Genomic DNA, 21,095 nt, shown 5'->3' on the forward strand with positions numbered 1-21,095 from the left:
AATATAATATGATATAATATAATATAATATCACATCATATAATATAATATAATATTATAATATTATATACAGTGTAAATAATATATATTATATTATATCATTATATTATATTATATATATACAGTGTATATAATGAGCGTTGTGTTCAGGAACACGCCGTCACCGTGCTTTTGTGTGAAATCCCGGACCGGACGTGCTTGGTGTTAGCTCCGTTAGCTTGTTAGCTGCTGCTGCGGCTCCGGTGGTCGCGGCTGCTGTTTAACCTGAAACCGAGCGGCGGGCAGCGGCGATCTTTACCGACCGGAGACGACCGTTTACCGGCGGATCACATCCTCCAGCCGGGCAGAGGCTCCGGATGGAGCCGCGAGGATTGTAGAGATCCACCGGGAGGATAAACCCCGAGCTCGGCATCCGCGCGGAGAGAGAGAGAGAGGAGCGTTTCATGAACGGCGACTGTCCAGTAGGTGCTAGCTAACATCAGTCAGTCAGCGGCCGAACAGCTTTAAAAAATCACGTATTTACCAGACAAATAGCTCTCACTCGGTCATTTTAACAGTCAGGAGGCTTTAACTTCCCGGTGTTAATGAAAACATGTCAGTCTAGAGATCGGCTGCTAACACAGCCACGTTACTGATCACTAGAGACGTGATTATACCTGATAACATAATGATCCGTAACACCGGGCTCCTTTTTAAAACCTGCAGAAAATCGACCTGATTTTACAGACAGGCTGCTTCATTTCATGTCTCAGTGTTCCTCACACATTTATATTTCATTATTTCACAGCAGGCTGAAGAGCCTATATATAAAGCTTTATTTTCCTTTTCTGGCAGATTGTAATCCCCTTTCAGCTTTGAATCTGTGCAGTGGGTTCATCACCTGCTGCTCATATGAAAGTGAGCCAGACTCTGGAGGGAAATCCTCCCTTCTGACCGACGCTGTTTGTGCTGCAGGTGGAGGCTGCAGACGGCATGGCGGAGCAGCCGGACCCCGACGATGCCGGTAAGACTGTCTCCTGTACCTGAACCCTAAAACCAGGTCTTGACCCCCACACAGCCCTTTAAACCTGTGGGCTCCAGCTTTTTGGCCCCCCAGGTCAAACACACGGAGTTATTCCTGAACACGAGGGCCAGACAGACAAGGACTCTGACCTTCATCGGTCTGATGATCTGAATCAGCAGATCCAGTAACTAAAAACCACAACAGACTGCAAGGCATGATGGGTAGACACAGCGTTATGGATCAGGGTTATCGATTTGTCCGAGGTGTCAGGTGACCTCCAAAAGAGGCGGGAACAGAAGCTGAATAAATAAGAGAGAGAGAAGGAAGTACGATGTGTTTTACTTTGGGGGAGCGTAGGATGTTCCCAGCATGCTTTGCAGCGTGACAGAGCAACCAGCTGTCTGTTGTCACGGCTACAGACAGCTTAGAGACGAGCTCATCTGTTCAGTTTTTTAGGCCAACACACACACACACACACACACACACACACAGATAACCACGGTAACCTTCTCTTATGACTCAGCAGTTTATACCGAACACACAGGAAGTGATGTCACACAATGCTGATAGTGATTGAATCCTAACCACAGCTGGATGATGATGATGATGATGATGGTGATGGTGGTGATGATGATGGTGGTGATGATGATGGTGATGGTGATGATGGTGATGGTGAGAATGATGGTGATGATGATGATGGTGATGATGGTGATGATGGTGAGAATGATGGTGATGATGATGGTGATGGTGAGAATGATGGTGATGATGATGGTGAGAATGATGATGATGGTGATGATGGTGATGATGGTGATGGTGATGATGGTGATGGTGATGATGGTGAGATGATGGTGATGATGATGATGGTGATGATGGTGATGATGGTGAGAATGATGGTGATGATGATGGTGAGAATGATGGTGATGATGGTGATGATGATGGTGAGAATGATGATGATGGTGATGATGGTGATGGTGAGAATGATGGTGATGATGGTGAGAATGATGGTGATGATGGTGATGGTGAGAATGATGATGATGGTGATGATGGTGATGATGATGATGGTGATGATGATGGTGATGGTGAGAATGATGGTGATGGTGAGAATGATGGTGAGAATGATGGTGATGATGATGGTGAGAATGATGGTGATGATGGTGATGATGATGATGGTGAGAATGATGGTGATGATGGGTGATGATGATGGTGATGGTGAATGATGATGATGGTGATGATGAGGTGGTGATGATGATGATGATGGTGATGATGATGATGGTGATGGTGAGAATGATGATGATGGTGATGATGGTGATGATGATGATGATGGTGATGATGATGATGATGATGGTGATGGTGAGAATGATGAGGTGATGATGATGGTGATGATGATGATGATGGTGTTGATGATGATGATGATGATGATGATGATGGTGATGATGATGATGATGATGATGATGAAGGTGTTGTGCGTTGCAGCCTCAGAGGAGTCGGAGAGAGACATCTACATGCGCTTCATGAAGTGTCACAAGTGTTACGACATCATCCCCACCAGCTCCAAACTGGTGGTGTTCGACACCACGCTGCAGGTGAGATATATTAGTCACAAACGGACAGCTGACCGTCTCCTGTCCGACGGGAAGAGATTCGGCTCACAGAAACAAATCTGCGTTGTCCAAGAAGGAAACAAGTTCCTGATGACTACATTATATTTTTAGATTTTGTATTGTCACTTACACCTGAGTTTGTGTTTCCCTTTATAAATATAAAAGACATTTCTACCATAAATTGGTCTGGAAAATGTTCCAAAATGCAGAAAATGAAGTGTTTAATGCTCAAAATCTTCCGGGGGAGGAGCCCCAGACTCCCAAACATAAATCACAGTAGTGAATATTTATTCTGATATCTTCTTGTTTTGTTCACGTCTCGGGAGTAAGTGTCTCACTGCACTCCTAATCTGAGCCCATAAATGCCTCCACCCCTTTTCAGCACAAAGTGGCGCCCTTGACTGAGACAAACTGAGACTCCACTGACGCCAGCTGCGCCACGGTTCTGTTCCGTCCTCCGCTCGGCGTCACCGTCCTCTACAATCGTTTCATCGGCGCAGCGCGTTGTTGACTTGTTGTTAAGTTGACCTTTTTGTGTTTCTACTGCCGTCTTCACGGCTCTCTGAGACGCCGTTTAGTTCCGTCGTTGGCAGGCTGGGAGCATTTCACAATAAGAGCGTTTGCCTGTTTTTGCTGACAGTTTTATATTTTGTTGATTTGGTAATCGGTTCTTACTCTTTCTGCTTTACTGTTTTAAATGCTTTCTCTTTTGTCTGTTTATTGTAAGGTTGTAACCCTCGTGAGAGAGGCGAGAGAGATAGAAGCGCATGTCGTAGATTCACCTGCTGTTAAAAAAGCTTGCTCTGTCATCGCTGCCGCTGGTTAAGTTGATAATTAACGGCAGGCCAAAACAGCCTTCAGTCCCCTGGGAAATCTCCCCGTGCTTCTGACTTCCGCTAGTTTTATCCCCACAGCATCTTCTTGTTTACAGTGTCGTTTGTCAGTAGCGCGCAGGACAGTAGGCTTCACCAGTGGACCAATGAGCAAACACTATGTGCAGGTTGTACTCATGGGAGTTATAGTGTCACATTGCAGTTCGTTTGTTTATGCCTTTTGACTTGACTGATTTTTAACACGCCAAAGTGGTTAGTGGGAGTGACACCCTATGTCAAGCCCTGTTTATTACTGTAACTGATCCAGGATCAGCTTTAATGAATCTGCTCTCAGCTGTAATTAGTACAAAGTCTGTTTCAGGAGAGACGAGAGAAACTTTCGGGAAACTGCAGCAGCTGTGAAACAAAGTGTTGATAAAAACATCACAGAATGTTTTTCTTATTGAGCTGATAACCAGCAGACAGCTGGAGAAGAAACTAACCGTCATCAGAAAACAAGAAGACGCTTCAACCATTGTTGTCATTGTTAAATAAGAAGAAGCTGAAATCTAATCATAGCTTATTAAACAAAGTGTAACATCTCTAGCAGAATATATGTTATAATAATTATTGGTGTTGTTTCAGGTGAAGAAGGCGTTCTTTGCTCTGGTGGCGAACGGCGTGAGAGCTGCTCCTCTGTGGGAGAGCAAGAAGCAGAGCTTTGTAGGTAAGACGGCTTCATCCTGTCGGCTCTCACGCTGCTGAGTCAGGCCCTCCAGGATCTCAAGGGCCGCTTTGTGATTTGAAGTTGTGGAATAAGTGAAAACTGATGCTTTTAACTTTAGAATTGTAATTGAATGATTGAACAGTCCCTCCAGGACTTGGCGGGCCTGACCCTGCATATTTAAACCAGCTGACCTTGATTCTTTCCTGCAGCTGTCCAGGTGCAGCAGCCTGTGTCTCAGCATCTCGTCTGACGTCCTCCACGTGTTTCTGACATTCTCTCTCAAAGTGTTTGTCAGCGGACGATTTCCTTTGTGTTCGACCACAATACTGCACGTTCTGCAGAATCTACATGCGCTTCATGAAGTGTTACGACTTCATCCCCACCAGCTCCAAACTGGTGACAAAATCCTACCACATGGACGACCCCGGGACAAAGATGATGATAATAATAATAATAATAATCTTTATTTGTAGAGCACTTTTCAAAAACAAGTTACAAAGTGCTTTAACAAGTGTAAAGACAATAATACCCAAAAGACAATAATACAGAAACAATACAAGATAAAAGCAAGAAAACATTGAAAAGACTAAAATACACATTTAAGATAAATATTAAATAAGTAAAATAGAATATCCTACCATATGGGCCACCCCGGGACAAAAATCCTACCATATGGGTGATCCTGGGACAAAAATCCTACTTAATGGGCGATCCTGGGACAAAATCCTACTTAATGGGCGATCCTGGGACAAAATCCTACCATATGGGCGATCCTGGGACAAAATCCTACCATATGGGTGATCCTGGGACAAAATCCTACCATATGGGTGATCCTGGGACAAAAATCCTACCATATGGGCGATCCTGGGACAAAAATCCTACCATATGGGCGGCCCTGGGACAAAAATCCTACCATATGGGCGGCCCTGGGACAAAAATCCTACCATATGGGCCATCCTGGGACAAAAATCCTATCATATGGGCGATCCTGGGACAAAAATCCTACCATATGGGCGATCCTGGGACAAAATCCTACCATAGGTGCAACCCTGGGACAAAACTCCTACCATATGGGCAACCCTGGGACAAAAATCCTACCATATGGGCGATCCTGGGACAAAAATCCTACCATATGGGCGATCCTGGGACAAAAATCCTACCATATGGGCGATCCTGGGACAAAATCCTACCAAAGGTGCAATCCTGGGACAAAATCCTACCATATGTGCAATCCTGGGACAAAATCCTACCATATGTGCGGCCCTGGGACAAAAATCCTACCATATGTGCGGCCCTGGGACAAAAATCCTACCATATGGGCGGCCCTGGGACAAAAATCCTACTTAATGGGCGATCCTGGGACAAAAATCCTACTTAATGGGCGATCCTGGGACAAAATCCTACCAAAGGTGCAATCCTGGGACAAAATCCTACCATATGTGCAATCCTGGGACAAAATCCTACCAAAGGTGCAATCCTGGGACAAAATCCTACCATATGTGCAATCCTGGCACAAAATCCTACTTAATGGGCGATCCTGGGACAAAATCCTACCATATGTGCAATCCTGGGACAAAATCCTACCATATGTGCAAACCTTCCATATGGACGGCCCTGGGACAAAATCCTACCATGTGTGCAATCCTGGGACAAAATCCTACTTAATGGGCAATCCTGGGACAAAATCCTACCATATGTGCAAACCTTCCATATGGACGGCCCTGGGACAAAATCCTACCATATGTGCAATCCTGGGACAAAATCCTACCATATGTGCAATCCTTCCATATGGACGGCCCTGGGACAAAATCCTACCATATGGGCGGCCCTGGGACAAAAATCCTACCATATGGGCCATCCTGGGACAAAATCCTACCCCTGGGACAAAAATCCTACCATATGTGCGGCCCTGGGACAAAAATCCTACCATATGTGCGGCCCTGGGACAAAATCCTACCATATGGGCGGCCCTGGGACAAAAATCCTACCATATGGGCGATCCTGGGACAAAATCCTACCATATGTGCGGCCCTGGGACAAAAATCCTTCCATATGTGCGGCCCTGGGACAAAAATCCTACCATATGGGCGATCCTGGGACAAAAATCCTTCCATATGGGCGGCCCTGGGACAAAAATCCTTCCATATGGGCGGCCCTGGGACAAAAATCCTACCATATGGGCGGCCCTGGGACAAAAATCCTTCCATATGGGCGGCCCTGGGACAAAAATCCTTCCATATGGGCGGCCCTGGGACAAAAATCCTTCCATATGGGCGGCCCTGGGACAAAAATCCTTCCATATGGGCGGCCCTGGGACAAAAATCCTTCCATATGGGCGGCCCTGGTCTAATTTGTGTCAGTTTAGGGGTCCTTTCCTTGATGAGAAAAGGTTTGAGAACCACTGTTCTAAACAAGGAAGTGAGTTTGCAGACGTGTGAAAACGTTTAGCCGGAAAAGGAGATGAGCGCTCAGATTTGTGAACACTGAATTCACAGGGATTTGTTTTAATAGTTGATATCGAGGCATCAAGAAATCCTGGAGGAACTGATTAATATTCATGAAGACTGAGAGAACACGTTTGTACTTTAATAAATCTCTGTGTGTTTCAGGAATGTTGACGATCACAGACTTCATCAACATCCTGACCAGATACTATAAATCCCCCATGGTAACACACACACACACACACACACACACACACACACACACACACACACACTCGTTGAGGTGTTCTTTATTCAGTCTTTATGCTAAGCTAGGCTAACCAGCTGCAGGGTGTAACTTCCTCTGACAGGAAGTTCCTGACAGGTCTCTCACGTACAGAACATGTGGACATTGATGCTTTTTGTCCCTCGAGCAGACCGATAGTCTCAGAGTGCGTCTCTGTGTCTCTGTCAGGTTCAGATCTACGAGCTGGAGGAACATAAAATCGAGACGTGGCGAGGTAACAGCTGTCACTCCGACCGAGCTACACCGAGCCGCATGTTAGACTGTCTTTTATTTTGAAATTCATACTAAACTTCCTGCGTCGTGTTTCAGAGCTGTACCTGCAGGAGACCTTCAAACCTCTGGTGCACATCTCACCTGACGCCAGGTGAGTTATTACCTGCTGAAAATACACTGAGGAGAGTGGACAAGGAAAGGAAACAAGAAAGGAGAGAAGGGGAGATGAGGAGACTAGGAGAGGAGACAAGGAAAGGAAACAAGAAAGGAGAGAAGGGGAGATGAGGAGACTAGGAGAGGAGAGGAATCAAGATGAGGAGAGGAGACAAGGAAAGGAAACAAGAAAGGAGAGAAGGGGAGATGAGGAGACTAGGAGAGGAGAGGAATCAAGATGAGGAGAGGAGACAAGGAAAGGAAACAAGATAGGAGAGAAGGGGAGATGAGGAGACTAGGAGAGGAGAGGAATCAAGATGAGGAGAGGAGACAAGGAAAGGAAACAAGAAAGGAGAGAAGGGGAGATGAGGAGACTAGGAGAGGAGAGGAATCAAGATGAGGAGAGGAGACAAGGAAAGGAAACAAGAAAGGAGAGAAGGGGAGATGAGGAGACTAGGAGAGGAGAGGAATCAAGATGAGGAGAGGAGACAAGGAAAGGAAACAAGAAAGGAGAGAAGGGGAGATGAGGAGACTAGGAGAGGAGAGGAATCAAGATGAGGAGAGGAGACAAGGAAAGGAAACAAGAAAGGAGAGAAGGGGAGATGAGGAGACTAGGAGAGGAGAGGAATCAAGATGAGGAGAGGAGACAAGGAAAGGAAACAAGAAAGGAGAGAAGGGGAGATGAGGAGACTAGGAGAGGAGAGGAATCAAGATGAGAAGAGGAGACAAGGAGAAGAGGAAAGGTAGTGGAGAGGAGAGGAGGAGAGATAAAACATTGCTGTAACTAACCCCCCCCCTCAGTATATTTGAGGCCGTGTACTCGCTGATAAAGAACAAGATCCATCGTCTTCCCGTCATCGACCCGGTCAGCGGGAACGCTCTCTACATCCTGACTCACAAGAGGATCCTCAAGTTCCTGCAGCTCTTTGTGAGTAAATATTCACACCTCAGTACAAACTGTACTACACGTTACCTGTGTACACGCAGTACTACATGTTACCTGTGTACACGCAGTACTACACGTTACCTGTGTACAAACTGTACTACACGTTACCTGTGTACACGCAGTACTACACGTTACCTGTGTACAAACTGTACTACATGTTACCTGTGTACACGCTGTACTACACGTTACCTGTGTACACGCAGTACTACACGTAACCTGTGTACACGCAGTACTACACGTAACCTGTGTACACGCAGTACTACATGTGTATTATGTTTGTGTAGTTAGTGTAGAAAGCGTGCAGCAGCAGACGGCTGAATACAGATGAATGAATTAAACTGTTTCTGATGACCTGCAGCTCTTAATGTGTGTGTGTGTGTGTGTGTGTGTGTGTGTGTGTTTTGTGTGTGTGCGTGTGCGTGTGTGTGTGTGTGTTTTGATCACGTGCATCAGGTGTGCGAGATGCCCATGCCGGCCTTCATGAAGCAGACTCTGGAGGAGTTGGCGGTGGGGACGTACGCCAACATCGCCTTCATCCACCCGGACACGCCGCTCATCACGGCGCTGTCCGTCTTCACACACCGCCGCGTCTCCGCCCTGCCCGTCGTCGACCACAACGGTAACCGTCGCTAACGACACAGTTAAGCTTTGCTCTCGTGCCCGCAGGCGGCGGCCGCTCGGTGTGAACGTGTCGTCTCCTTGTGTGTCCGCAGGTAAAGTGGTGGACATCTACTCCAAGTTCGACGTCATTGTGAGTAGCTGCGTGACGCCGGGTTAAAGGTCAGGGTTGTGTTCACTGTCTGTGGGAAACCTGAGTGTGATCCGTGTGTGCAGAACCTGGCGGCGGAGAAGACGTACAACAACCTGGACGTGACGGTGACGCAGGCTCTCAGACACAGGTCGCAGTACTTTGAGGGCGTCATGAAGTGCAACAAGCTGGAAACTCTGGAGACCATCATGGACCGCATCGTGAAGGCCGAGGTCACAAACACAGAGATGTTATTACACGTTTATGTCCAATAACTGATTAATGACCAAGTGAAACATTGAAGCTTTTTGATATGTTATTTATTTTATTTATAGTTCATAGCAACAGTTATCTTTTCTACAGAGCAGCCCTAGAACGAACTCTGAGACCCAACAGCTCCCGCATGAGGAAACACAGTGGTCATTTTACTGAAACTAGAATTCAGGATCAATTATCAGACATTAAATTGATAGCCAGTTGGAGCCAGTTGGGCAGTTTGGCGTCTGGTAAGGATGCCCACCTGTTCCGTGCAGCTGGGAGGAGGCTTCAGGGACGGGAGGCTCTCCTGCTGCTGATCAACACGTGTGTGTGTGTGTTGCAGGTTCACAGGCTGGTAGTCGTTGACGAAGAGTCTCGTATCGTCGGCATCGTCTCTCTGTCCGACATCCTGCAGGCGCTGGTGCTGACGCCCGCAGGTACGCACACAGAAACACACCCAGAGTCCCAAGTGCGAGACAGACGGCCTCTGGCGAGCACGCAGCTACAGCCCTTATGTATTCAAGTCCCGCCACTCTGCGGTTATTCGCACCAACAGGATCAGGACTCTCAGAGGACACGTGTGGTTTTCTTTACAAATTCTGGTTCACTTGCTAAAAGGACAAACTAAAGAAATCAACATTTTATTTGTTCCGGAACAAAGCAGGCCGACTAGCGGACTCTCCTGGTCTGAATGTGCCCCTGTTCACGTTGTGTATCTGTCTGTCTGCAGGTCTGAGGAGGAAGGAGTCTCTCCCCCATCAGCCAGCAGCTGTGGACTCAACAGAACCAGAGACAGCATGTAATCCTGAACTAGATCAGGACAAGAACCAGGGACTGGAGCCTAGTACTGAGACAGAAAGCAAACCTGAACCGAGCCATGATCAGGACCAGGGACTGGAGTCCTGTGCAGAGACTCAAGACCAGGACCAGGGACTGGAGTCCTGTGCAGAGACAGAAAGCAAACCTGAACCAGACCAGGACCAGGACCAGGGACTGGAGTTATGTGCAGAGACAGAAAGCAAACCTGAACCAGACCAGGACCAGGACCAGGGACTGGAGTTATGTGCAGAGACAGAAAGCAAACCTGAACCAGACCAGGACCAGGGACTGGAGTTATGTGCAGAGACAGAAAGCAAACCTGAACCAGACCAGGACCAGGGACTGGAGTCCTGTGCAGAAACTCAGGACCAGGACCAGAGACTGGAGTTATGTGCAGAGACAGAAAGCAAACCTGAACCAGACCAGGACCAGGACCAGGGACTGGAGTTATGTGCAGAGACAGAAAGCAAACCTGAACCAGACCAGGACCAGGACCAGGGACTGGAGTTATGTGCAGAGACAGAAAGCAAACCTGAACCGGACCAGGACCAGGACCAGAGACTGGAGTTATGTGCAGAGACCGAAAGCAAACCTGAACCGGACCAGGACCAGGACCAGGAGATGAGTAAAGAAACAGAGACTAGCTGTGAGGACACGGAGACTGCTGAGACCTGCCAGCAGGGGGAGCCAGAAGAGACAGGCAAAGGAGAGGAGGAGGAGGAGGAGGAGGAGGAGGAGGAGGAGGAGGAGGAGGAGGAGGCGGCAGCGTGACATCGAGGTCGCAGGAGCGACCTGGTGCGGCTGCAGAGGGATGAAGCCCGACTCAGACCACAGCTGTTGCTAACAGCAGCCAGTTAGTTTGAAAACCAGTAGGGATCCAACAGCCGTCACAGACAGAACAAAACGCTGCAGCTTTGTTTTTCCTTTTGGGTTTAAAACAGAAAAAAGCAAAAAACGACTTGTTTTTTGTTTTTTAAACTAAAGAAACAGGACTAAAAGAATTACACAGAGATGTACAGATAAATATTTTATTTGATGAAGAGCCATTTAAAACCGTCATCATGTAAACTTTACATATAATTAACATTTTACCATCACGTCGTCATGGTGCCTTTCATTTGAGCCTCAGCTCCTGATTGGTTGAGAGTTTTAGATCAATAAATCATTATAAAATAGTTTCACTGAGACCCTGTTTATCTGCTGGACCTGTATTATATTGATTCTGATATATAATCTTAGTCTCTGCGTATGGAAAGATGTGTACGTTTTATAGAGATGTTTTGTTATTTTGGTCTAAACTTTCTGAAGAATCTGTACAAAGATAGATTTTATTGTTAAAGTATTTGTAGTTTCTAGTTGTGTTCACGTGAGATTCACAGTGAGACTGTAGGGCGCGACTCTATTTCAATAAGTCACATTTAATATCCCTGTAAGACTGAACCTGATCGCCTCCTGAACCTTTGGCTTATAAAATGTTGTCTGTGGGGATTCTGGGTAATGTAGTACTTTAATGTAAACAGCAGGTGGCAGCAGAATGAAACCGAGTCAGAGAGGAGGAGTTTTATTTAAGCTAATTTATAGAGGATTTCTCTCACAGCAAGAAATAATATTTAGCTTGTTTTATTTTAGCTGAAACAAACTTTAGACTTTGACACGACTTAAAGTCCTGAGCAGAGACCCGTCCACCCTCAGCATCATAAATGTTCTGTATCTGTTGCTTAAAAACATGAATAAAACATCTTGATTTTTCTCTGTAATGTGTTGTGTTTTTGTTTTATTTCCTTTAGGCTCAGCAGTTTTATTCTGTCAGAGGAAACCTGTCCAGTTTACTCACTGTCACTGCAGAGCGAAATGACTATAAACAATAAATATTAATATATTAGCTACAGACTTTCAAAGAGGTCATATTCTGCTCATTTTCAGGTTAAAAATCTTATTCAGGGGTTAAATGATCTTTGTTGGGAGTTGCACATGCTCAGTTCCTAGTTAAGGACTATTAGTCACAGCTGTTCTCATCTGTGACCCCACGATGGTGGAACGAGCTACTACGCCATCAGAGCAGCGGCGTCCCTCTCTCACGGAGAACCAACATGCACTTCCTGTGCTCTTCTTCTTCTATCCCCTTACAATTATTATTGCACTGTTTTTGCTAACTCTTACTTCCTTCCCTCGGTATCTACCCCATTAATGTGATATGTACTGTGAGCTCTTAGTAGTATTTATTGCTGCTCTTACTAGTATGTACTAGTATGTATTGTCAGTTGTAGATCTGTATTTGACGCTCTGTTGATGATTGTATGTTGTTCCTCAAATGTAAGTCATTTTGGATAAAAGCATCTGCCAAATGAGTAAATGTAAATGTAAGGACTACTAGCCAATCAGAATCAGAGAAGGGCGGGTCAGCGAGAAGCCGGTAAACAGCTCGGGTTCAACTGTACATGTTGCCGACCAGCTTGGCAACATGGACTGGAGCGAGAGTTTCAGAGTGGTGAGTTTTTAATCTGTATCCATAAAGTCGCCGGGATGAAAGGGAAGCTGCTGGATTACAAACGAGCTGTTTTCAGGCAGTTCAGAGCAGAGTTTTCTGGACTTTGGGCTTTTTCACTTTGCAAACCTGTTACATGCACAAAAAGGGTATATAACAATAAAGGAGAGGGGAAAAGCCAAAAAGCAAAATATGACCTCTTTTAACTTCCCAGATCTGAAAATGTTTGCTTTCAAAAGCTTATTTTATCTTAGAAATGTCTAAAAAATAAGTTTAAGTTAATTAAGCAGAAACTTTTTCTTGTGGAAAGAAACTGGACCTGTCCTGTTGGGGTGTTATTCCAGTTCAAAATTCAGAATCTCAGAAAGTGTTGAGTTCATCTGCAGCTCCTGAACACACCTCAGCCCTCTGATACCATCCGGAGATAACTGCTATCTGACAGAGACAAGACAACACACAGCAGACATATGTTTTACTTAAGGCCTGTTCACACATGCAATTAACAAAACAATAAACAAAATCAATTCATTTCAAACCATCCTATTTTATTAAAGCTCCTCTATCAGAGTATAAACTACTCCGTGTTTACACAGAGTTCAGAGTCGATGGTGCTAATAAAGCTTTTCAATAAACTGTTTAACACTTTACTGATAGAAATGATAAACTATCCTGAGATGAAATACATAGAAAGAAGCTCAGCAAGATAATGAAACTAACCCGGCAGGCTAGCATACAAACTTCCTGCACTTAGTCTCTTAGGGGTCCAAGCCTGAGTGAGGTGGGTGCCCAGGCATGCAAACGAACAAAAGTTCGAATTATATGGTGTATTAGTTTGTTTTCCAGGTTTGAAACATTGTAAATGGTAATCTGAAAAGTGGTGTACGCAAGTGTGAAAAAAAGTTTTAAAACTCTCTCTTTTTAAAACTGAAAATTGAGTTTGAAATGTCGAATCTTTATTACACTACATTAAATTGCCCTCGTATTGCAGACTATTTTTTCAGAGCTGAGTTTACAACACCCACAAAATTATCATTCTAAGACATGTGATTTTATTGCCTCAATTTGTGAGAAGGTGAATAAAAGCCAACTGTCACCAGTGGTTCAGTCACCTACTCTTGGGAAGGATCAGAGTTCAAATCCCCATTTCACCAAGTCCCAATTGCCAAGAATGGTGATTTTATCCATGTGGTGTGTTTTCAATTACTCACTGAGTCAGTTTTCTGTTCTACCTGGATCCCATGAACATTTCCTATTACTTTTCTCTGCTAAAAAGTGTTTGTGCAGCAAAACCCTTAAACCTTGGAAACAACAATGGGCAGGTGGGTTGCGAATTTCACTCTAGGTAGGCATATATAACGACACTCTCTGACCTCAAGGTGATGCTGTAATAATTAAGTTTGCATTTCTGCAATTACCACACATCACTTTAATCTCTTAATTCATCTGCATTCATCTTCTCCTAAATACTCCCTTGGAGGAGGGAGGGTGTTAAAAGTGTTTTCTGTGTTTTTATTTAAAACCTATATATTCTACTCTTATGGTCGTATGAGTATTGTTTAATTGTTAATAAATATCTTTAATTTTTGCACATAAGCTGTCTCCTGTTTCTTTAGACCCAGTTTTCATGTATATTTGTTACTCCTCTCTACACATCTGGGCTTGAGCCACCTGAGGACACTTACTTCAAAGTGTCAATTTGCAGTATGGACTTTCCAGTTCTGCAAACAGCAGCTTCACTCCTGAATCCTGCAGGCTGTTTTTACTCAGGTCCAGCTCTCTCAGATGGGATGGGTTGGACTTCAATGCTGATGCCAAATTAGTACATCCTTCATCTGTGATCCGACAGCTTTTCAACCTAGAGAAATTTATGTTGACATTTTTTTAAGACTGCACCCAGAGTAAAGCTTGAGGGGGAAAAAAACAATCTACCTCAGTGTTGCCAGTCTACAGTGTGGACTCTCCAGTCCAGCAGATAGCTGCTTCACTCCTGAATCCTGTAGTGTGTTGTCACTCAGGTCCAGTTCTCTCAGATGGGAGGGGTTGGACTTCAGAGCCGATGCCAGAGAAGCACAGCTAATCCGTGTCAGTTCACAGAAACTAAGTCTGTAATATGGGATAAACACTCAGTTACTCACACTGTACATACAATCTTCATCGCGCACCATATTTTGAGCTGCCACCTATACACAAGTAATAAAATATGTAATATACCTTTACTCATTTTAAATCTGCAAGTGAATGACATTCTGCCAGCTGACCTGAGAGTCTCCAGTCTCCAGTGTGGACTCTCCAGTCCAGCAGACAGCAGCCTCACTCCTGAATCCTGCAGGCTGTTTTTACTCAGGTCCAGCTCTCTCAGATGTGAGGGGTTGGACTTCAGAGCTGAGGCCATAGAAGCACAGCTGATGTCTGACAACCTGCAGAGCACCAGTCTAAATGAAAAAAGACAGTAGTAATTTATAAAATGTAGAAATCCTGCTTGTAAATGATTAGTCAGCATAATTGACGTTGATTATAAAAATTAATTGACAAGGAATTTCATTGTCCATAAGTCTTTCCATAAATTTTGTATATGGTTGAGATAGCAATCCCGTTGAGAATATTCCTAGTTTTGAGACGAGAAATCATCTGTGTAGATTATGAGTACTGGCATGGTTTTACGAAAGTTGATGGTCAATTGAAAATGTGCTCAAATGTTTTCAGGATTGAGAAGTTCGCCAGCAGAGATAGTTAGTGAGCCAGCCAGAAAGTGACGCTTACAGAGCCAAATGGTCCCACAGTTATACAGAGCGTTAAATAGTAAATCATTGATATATATATATAATATATATTATAAGAGTAGGCTACCCTGTCTCATCTTCTTCCTTATTTTTTCCCCTCGCGTTAATACTAGTGTTCATTCTAAAAAGTAAACTTTGCCCACCTAATGGTAGCTAGTTAGTCTGTGGAGTATATCAGTATTTCACTTGAAATATTTTAATTAGGTAGATGGTTTAATTAGTGTTAGGGGGTTACAAAAATAATCGTTGACCATCAACAAATCGAACAAAACAATAGACAAGAGTAGTCGATTACAAAAATAATATATAGTTGCAGCCCTAGTCAGAAGAGTTCTAAAACATTTATTTTTATAATTTGTTGTTCATTCCTACAGTGCCCTAAGCTTTGGCTACTGCACTGTTTGATATACAGACCAGATCTTTCTGTAACAGGTCGGATGTAGAATTAATTCAGAGGTCACTGCCAGTAACAGTTGGACTCATGTTGATTTGTTGCTTTGCAAGTGACAGACTTTGGTTTACATTACATTTATTCATTTAGCTGACCAAAGCGACTTACAATTGCTATACATGTCAGAGGTCGCACGCCTCTGGAGCAACGAGGGGTTAAGTGTCTTGCTCAGGGACACAATGGTGGATGTCTCACAGTGGGAATCGAATCCAGGTCTCCCAGACCAAAGGCAAGCATCTTATCTATGCGCCATCACCACTAGCTATGTTTGCAATATGGACTGGTGCGCCACAACTCTGGACAGGAACTTGGAGCTAACATATGACCAAATATGCAGAAAAATAGACCATTAAAATTGCATGTGAACAGGGTTTGCACTTCTGCACTTCTCCTATGCAGTTGATTAAGATACTCAGTGTAAATTTAAATGTTCCGTATTTGTATAGCGCCTCTCTAGTCTTTTCGACCACTCAAAGCGCTTTACACTACATTGTATTCACCATTCACACACTGAACCTAAGTGCTCAAACAGAAACTAACATTCACACACATTCATAGCCAGGGGCAATTTGGGGTTCAGTATCTTGCCCAAGGACACTTCGACATGCAGCCTGGAGGAGCCGGGGATTGAACCGCTGACCTTCTGATTAATGAGCAACCCGCTACACAGTGTGTGGATCCGTATAAAATCAGCTTTTTGTCTGCAGTTTAGTGTCGCCACAACGTTCACGTCATATTAACCTTAGCACAGAAGGAAAATATGATGTCTGACCTCAGAGTCTCCAGTCTGCAGTGTGGACTCTCCAGAAAATCACACAGCAGCTTCACTCCTGAATCCTGCAGTTTGTTTTTACTCAGGTCCAGCTCTCTCAGATGGGAGGGGTTGGACTTCAGAGCGGAGGCCAGAGAAGCACAGCTAATCTGTGTCAGTTCACAGCAACTAAGTCTGTAATATGGAATAAACACTCAGTTTAGAGAAGCACAGCTGATCTCTAACAGTACATATGTTTTTGTTTGTAATTAATTGCTGCAGTTAGTCAAAGGAATCCTCATACATTTTGAGAAATTTGCTTATTGGCTTTCTTACTTCTAACTGCTAAAACTGTGATTTGTTTATGCTGGCTTAACATTATTATCCCCACAAATGCTGAAAAGGACAAAAAAAAAAATACTCCAACAGAGAAAACAGCTACCTACAGCTTTATAGCAACCACATGTTTAAGAAGAAAGGGTAACCCCTTTGACATGTTAAGATGCAAAACCTCAGAGTCTCCAGTCTACAGTGGGGACTCTCCAGTCCAGCAGACAGCAGCTTCACTCCTGAATCCTGCAGCTCGTTGTCGGTCAGGTCCAGCTCTCTCAGATGGGAGGGGTCAGACTTCAGAGCTGAGGCCAGAGAAGCACAGTCATCTCTGATAAACTGCAGGATCTTAATCTAAATAGAGAACACAGCATGAAACCTTAAGCATTAAATGTGCCATATGATACAAAATCCACTTTTTCCATGTCTTTCAAATTTAAATGTGTGTCTAAAGACCCCCAAACTATGAAAAAAACACACATTCTCGTTCTTTTCTGTGTGTGCAAACATGCCATTTGAATTTGCTTCCATTGTTGACATGAAGAATGGATCTGCCCAGCAAAGGAATTCCTTCAGCCCTTCACTGCAGTAGATGGCACCACCCATTATATCCATATTTTATCTAATTGTTAGTCAATACTGGTGCTTATAAAATACAGTGTGGACTCTTCAGTCCTCATGAAATAGAGGATTAGTTTTTATAGAGATACATATTAACATAAATATAGAGTTCATTATTTCATTTTAAGTCTGTTGTTTTCACTCTGGAATTCAGAAGTTTTAACTGCCCAGGTAAATGTTAAAATCCAGGTGTTATTTCAAATGCATTCAGTTTCACTTTTATTTATGTAGCACCAATCCATGAAAAAGTCCTCTCATTACATGTTTTATATTGAGCAGGGACGAGATCCAACAATTCCCAATTCCCCAACAATGTATGACAACTGCTTTATTCAACCCAGATTACATTGCATTCACTTTCAATGTGAGCAAGAGGAAAGGAGATATTTGCTAAAAAAAAAAATAAGATGAAACTTAAAACTTACATAAGAATTAAGAATTAGAGATGATAATGCAGACTGTATTTTATGATAGTGTCATTGGTGAGCTTATTAGCTAGTCGCAGCTATTGTTAGCAGTAGTTAATGGGTGAAGTAAATGGTAACTAACATACACCACGAATCCCCAAAAGTTGAGGCAGAGCAGCTCAAGGACAGAGGGAAAAACATAAAAAAACATTTTCTGCATAAAATCCAACCCAGTTTCACCAAAACCAGGGAATAAAGTTTTTTTTTTTTAGAAATCAGTGAGGCCTAGTCTCACTGATTATCAGGCCTTATCTCCACCAATTCTGTGCTGTGCCTGTTAGTTCCCCTTCGAGGGAACTCGAACTGCGTCGGTTACGACACTATGGGAACGCCTCTAGGCGAAGCAGGTCTGAACGTGAATGAAATCACTCCAATCCTATTGGCTTGTTGCTAGAACGGTAAGGTGTGACGGAATAACCGGAGGAGTATAAAGCACACCTGTACACACTCATCATTAGCTTTTTTCTATTCAGCAGGCGCTCTGTATGTTGTTTGAAGAAAGCTCCAGTCCTACAAGCAGTATGTCTTACCTGAGGAAGAAGTCTACCAGCATGTCCGGCAATCAGAGGTACAGAAGGTGTGTTTTTTTTCTTGCCCTCGGTACATCACGGATGGAGATTCTCATGAGATGTGTGTCTCATGTTTGGGGATGGAGCACACCCGGGCAGCTCTCGAGGGGGCTGCCTGCGGCCATTGCGAAACCCTTTCCGTGCGGGTACTGAGGTCCTGCATGGCTCTCTTTTCCGAGGATGGCCGGATGTGTTCTCCCCGTGGTGCGGGCCCGGCGGCCGCTGAGGCGGCCCGGCGGCTTCATTCATGGGGTTCACAGCGTGATCTGTTGGAGGATTTCGGGACGGCTGAGGTTTTTCCCGACATTCGTCGGCTGGCTCCGACGCTTCCTTCCCTCGTTCGGGAGCCCGTTTCTCGGCTTCTCCCGCTCGCGGTTTGGATCCGGAGACGCTGCAGCAATCCGACTCCGAGGAGGTGGATGTGCTCGGCGTAATGGACGATGACTTCCGGTGTCAGGCCAACGTCATCAGGCTGCGCCCGACTATGACGAGCTGCTGGAGGTGGTGACTAGAGCCGTGGCTAAGCTCAACATCGACTGGCCACAGGAGGAGCAGACACCACAGGCTAGTGGTAAGCTTGATGAAAGGTTTCTTAAGCACCACGCACCACCTCCACGCCGATCTCTGCCATTTTTTCCTGATTTACATGATGAACTGAGTAAATCATGGGGCAGACCCTTCTCTACATGGCTTTCCACGCCCCGATCACTGAACTACAGCAATGTGATGGGGTTAGCCTTCTGAGAGACGCGATCTGAGGACCGTCATCCAGTCCCGACGGAGCTCAGGGAAGAGGTCCTGAAGACCAGGGTAGGGGAGTTCTTCCCCCCCCCCCCCCCCCCGGAGGCTGACCGAGGTCCCCTCTGCCGTGGCAACAGGTGATGTTATCCCGCCGTTTACACGTTCAGGACGCACTTGCCACCATCGAGTCCACGCCGTACTGCCTGCCCCGAGGGTCTGCAATCGGGCGGCGTCCCGACTCACTCACCATGGATCTTCGGCGGCTCTCCCTGCCGTTCTGGGGCTTCAGGGATCCACCAGAAGATCACACGAGACACCGACCACCAGCCCCGAGGGGCTGGTTCCGTTGGCAGACTTTGCAGACACTTGGCGGAGCCTGACGAACATTTCTCCGTGGGTCCTGCGCACTGTCATAGATGGGTATCGACTACAGTTCAAAACCCGCCCTCCAAAATTCAACGGGGTGGTTTGGACTGTGGTCCGCCCGGAGCAAGTCCGGTGTTGGGACAGGAAGTTCGTACTCTGCTGAGGAAAGGGGCCGTGGAACATGTCTCCCCCCCAGACAGAGACGCCGGCTTCTACAGTCGGTACTTCATAGTCCCCAAGAAGGACGGAGGGCTGCGCCCTATTTTGGATCTGCGGGTTCTAAACCGGTCTCTGAGGAGATTCAGGTTCAAGATGCTCACCATCCCCGCCATCGTGTCGCACATCCAATCCGAGGATTGGTTCGTCATGATAGATCTACTGGACGCTTATTTCCACGTCTCCATCCGTCCTTCTCACAGGAAGTTCCTGAGGTTCGCCTTCGGGGGTGTGGCTTACCAGTATCGGGTTCTTCCATTCGGCCTGGCACTTTCCCCTCGCACATTCACCAAGTGTATGGATGCAGCACTGGCCCCGCTGAGGCTCCAGGGCATCCGGATTCTCAACTACATCGACGACTGGCTCATCCTGGCCCAGTCTCGAGAGTTGGCGGTTCGGCATCGAGATGTCGTTCTGGCTCATCTGCAGCGTTTAGGGCTGAGGCTCAACGCAAAGAAGAGCGTGCTGGCGCCCACCCAACGGCTACGTTCCTAGGGGTTGCATGGGATTCGACAACGATGCGGGCACAATTGTCTCCGGCACGTGTCGACACCATATTGGCTGCTGTGAGAGGGGTGAAGTTAGGCCACGCCATCACTATGAAACACTTTCAACGAGTGTTGGGTCTCCTGGCGGCTGCGTCCAGCGTAATACCATCTGGACTGCTGCACATGAGACCCCTGCAGTGGTGGCTAAGGAACAAGGGTTTTTCCCGAGGGGAAATCCTCTCCGTCTGATTTGGGTTACGCGCAAGTGTCTTCGTTCCCTATCAGTTTGGAAGGAAACTTGGTTCCTGTCCCAGGGACCCGTGCTGGGAGGGTCTTGTCGTCGGCTGGTTATTTCGACAGACGCCTCCCTCACGGGCTGGGGCGCGGTCATGGACGGCCGCTTTGCAAGGGGATCTTGGCAGGTGCATCAATCCGAGTGGCATATCAACTGTCTCGAGATGTTGGCGGTGTTCCAGGCTCTAAGGAGTTTCCTGCCCGATCTCCAAGGCCACCACGTCCTGGTTCGTTCCGACAACACAGCGGTGGTGGCCTATCTGAATCACCAGGGCGGTCTGCGCTCGCGCCCTCTGGACAGACTGGCGCGTCAGATCCTCCTGTGGTCCAGCAGAGGTTACTATCGCTCAGGGCGATGTATTTCCCGGGGACGCAGAATCAGGGAGACCTGCTGTCGAGGCAGGGGCTGAGGCCCGGGGAATGGAGACTTCACCCCGAAGTGGTGGAGCTCTTGTGCGAAGAGTTCGGCCCCATAGACGTGGATCTGTTTGCGTCTCAAGAGACTACGCACTGCCCACTATGGTTTT

The 21,095-nt window shown here is 45.8% G+C and overlaps 2 protein-coding genes across 2 annotated transcripts; one reads left to right on the forward strand and one right to left on the reverse strand.

Moving 5' to 3' along the window:
* The first annotated feature begins 368 nt into the window (after positions 1-368).
* Positions 369-11,766, forward strand: LOC119897457 (5'-AMP-activated protein kinase subunit gamma-2-like). Its single transcript, XM_038711170.1, has 13 exons — positions 369-460; positions 954-1,002; positions 2,476-2,585; positions 4,061-4,142; positions 6,752-6,810; positions 7,041-7,086; positions 7,182-7,236; positions 8,040-8,166; positions 8,638-8,803; positions 8,898-8,935; positions 9,019-9,165; positions 9,534-9,627; positions 9,921-11,766. The coding sequence occupies exons 1-13, from the start codon at positions 443-445 to the stop codon at positions 10,778-10,780; spliced, it is 1,851 nt and encodes a 616-aa protein (XP_038567098.1). The 5' UTR covers positions 369-442; the 3' UTR covers positions 10,781-11,766.
* Positions 11,767-12,735: 969 nt separating this feature from the next.
* LOC119887149 (NACHT, LRR and PYD domains-containing protein 12-like) lies at positions 12,736-19,094 on the reverse strand. Its single transcript, XM_038698086.1, has 7 exons — positions 19,064-19,094; positions 16,988-17,081; positions 16,498-16,671; positions 14,753-14,926; positions 14,424-14,597; positions 14,177-14,349; positions 12,736-12,929 (listed from the first exon to the last, which is right to left on the reverse strand). The coding sequence occupies exons 1-6, from the start codon at positions 19,092-19,094 to the stop codon at positions 14,178-14,180; spliced, it is 819 nt and encodes a 272-aa protein (XP_038554014.1). The 3' UTR covers positions 12,736-12,929; position 14,177.
* Positions 19,095-21,095: the final 2,001 nt, after the last annotated feature.

Source organism: Micropterus salmoides, unplaced genomic scaffold, assembly GCF_014851395.1.
Source record: "Micropterus salmoides isolate LMB-PRFRI ecotype aquatic unplaced genomic scaffold, ASM1485139v1 Ms_hic_scaffold_1, whole genome shotgun sequence".
Lineage (NCBI taxonomy): Eukaryota > Metazoa > Chordata > Actinopteri > Centrarchiformes > Centrarchidae > Micropterus > Micropterus salmoides.

What these genes read in the sequence shown, in the direction of transcription:
- LOC119897457 (XM_038711170.1), top strand. An exon ending in CACATCTCACCTGACGCCAG is followed by an intron (nt 7,237 to 8,039) that starts GTGAGTTATTAC and finishes CCCCCCCCTCAG; the next exon opens with TATATTTGAGGCCGTGTACT. An exon ending in ACCGCATCGTGAAGGCCGAG is followed by an intron (nt 9,166 to 9,533) that starts GTCACAAACACA and finishes TGTGTGTTGCAG; the next exon opens with GTTCACAGGCTGGTAGTCGT.
- LOC119887149 (XM_038698086.1), bottom strand. Translation starts at nt 19,094, where the DNA reads ATGGCAGAGATCGGCGTGGAGGTGGTGCGTG. An exon ending in TGCAGACTGGAGACTCTGAG is followed by an intron (nt 14,927 to 16,497) that starts GTCAGACATCAT and finishes TTTTTCATTTAG; the next exon opens with ACTGGTGCTCTGCAGGTTGT. An exon ending in TGGAGACTGGAGACTCTCAG is followed by an intron (nt 14,598 to 14,752) that starts GTCAGCTGGCAG and finishes CCCATATTACAG; the next exon opens with ACTTAGTTTCTGTGAACTGA.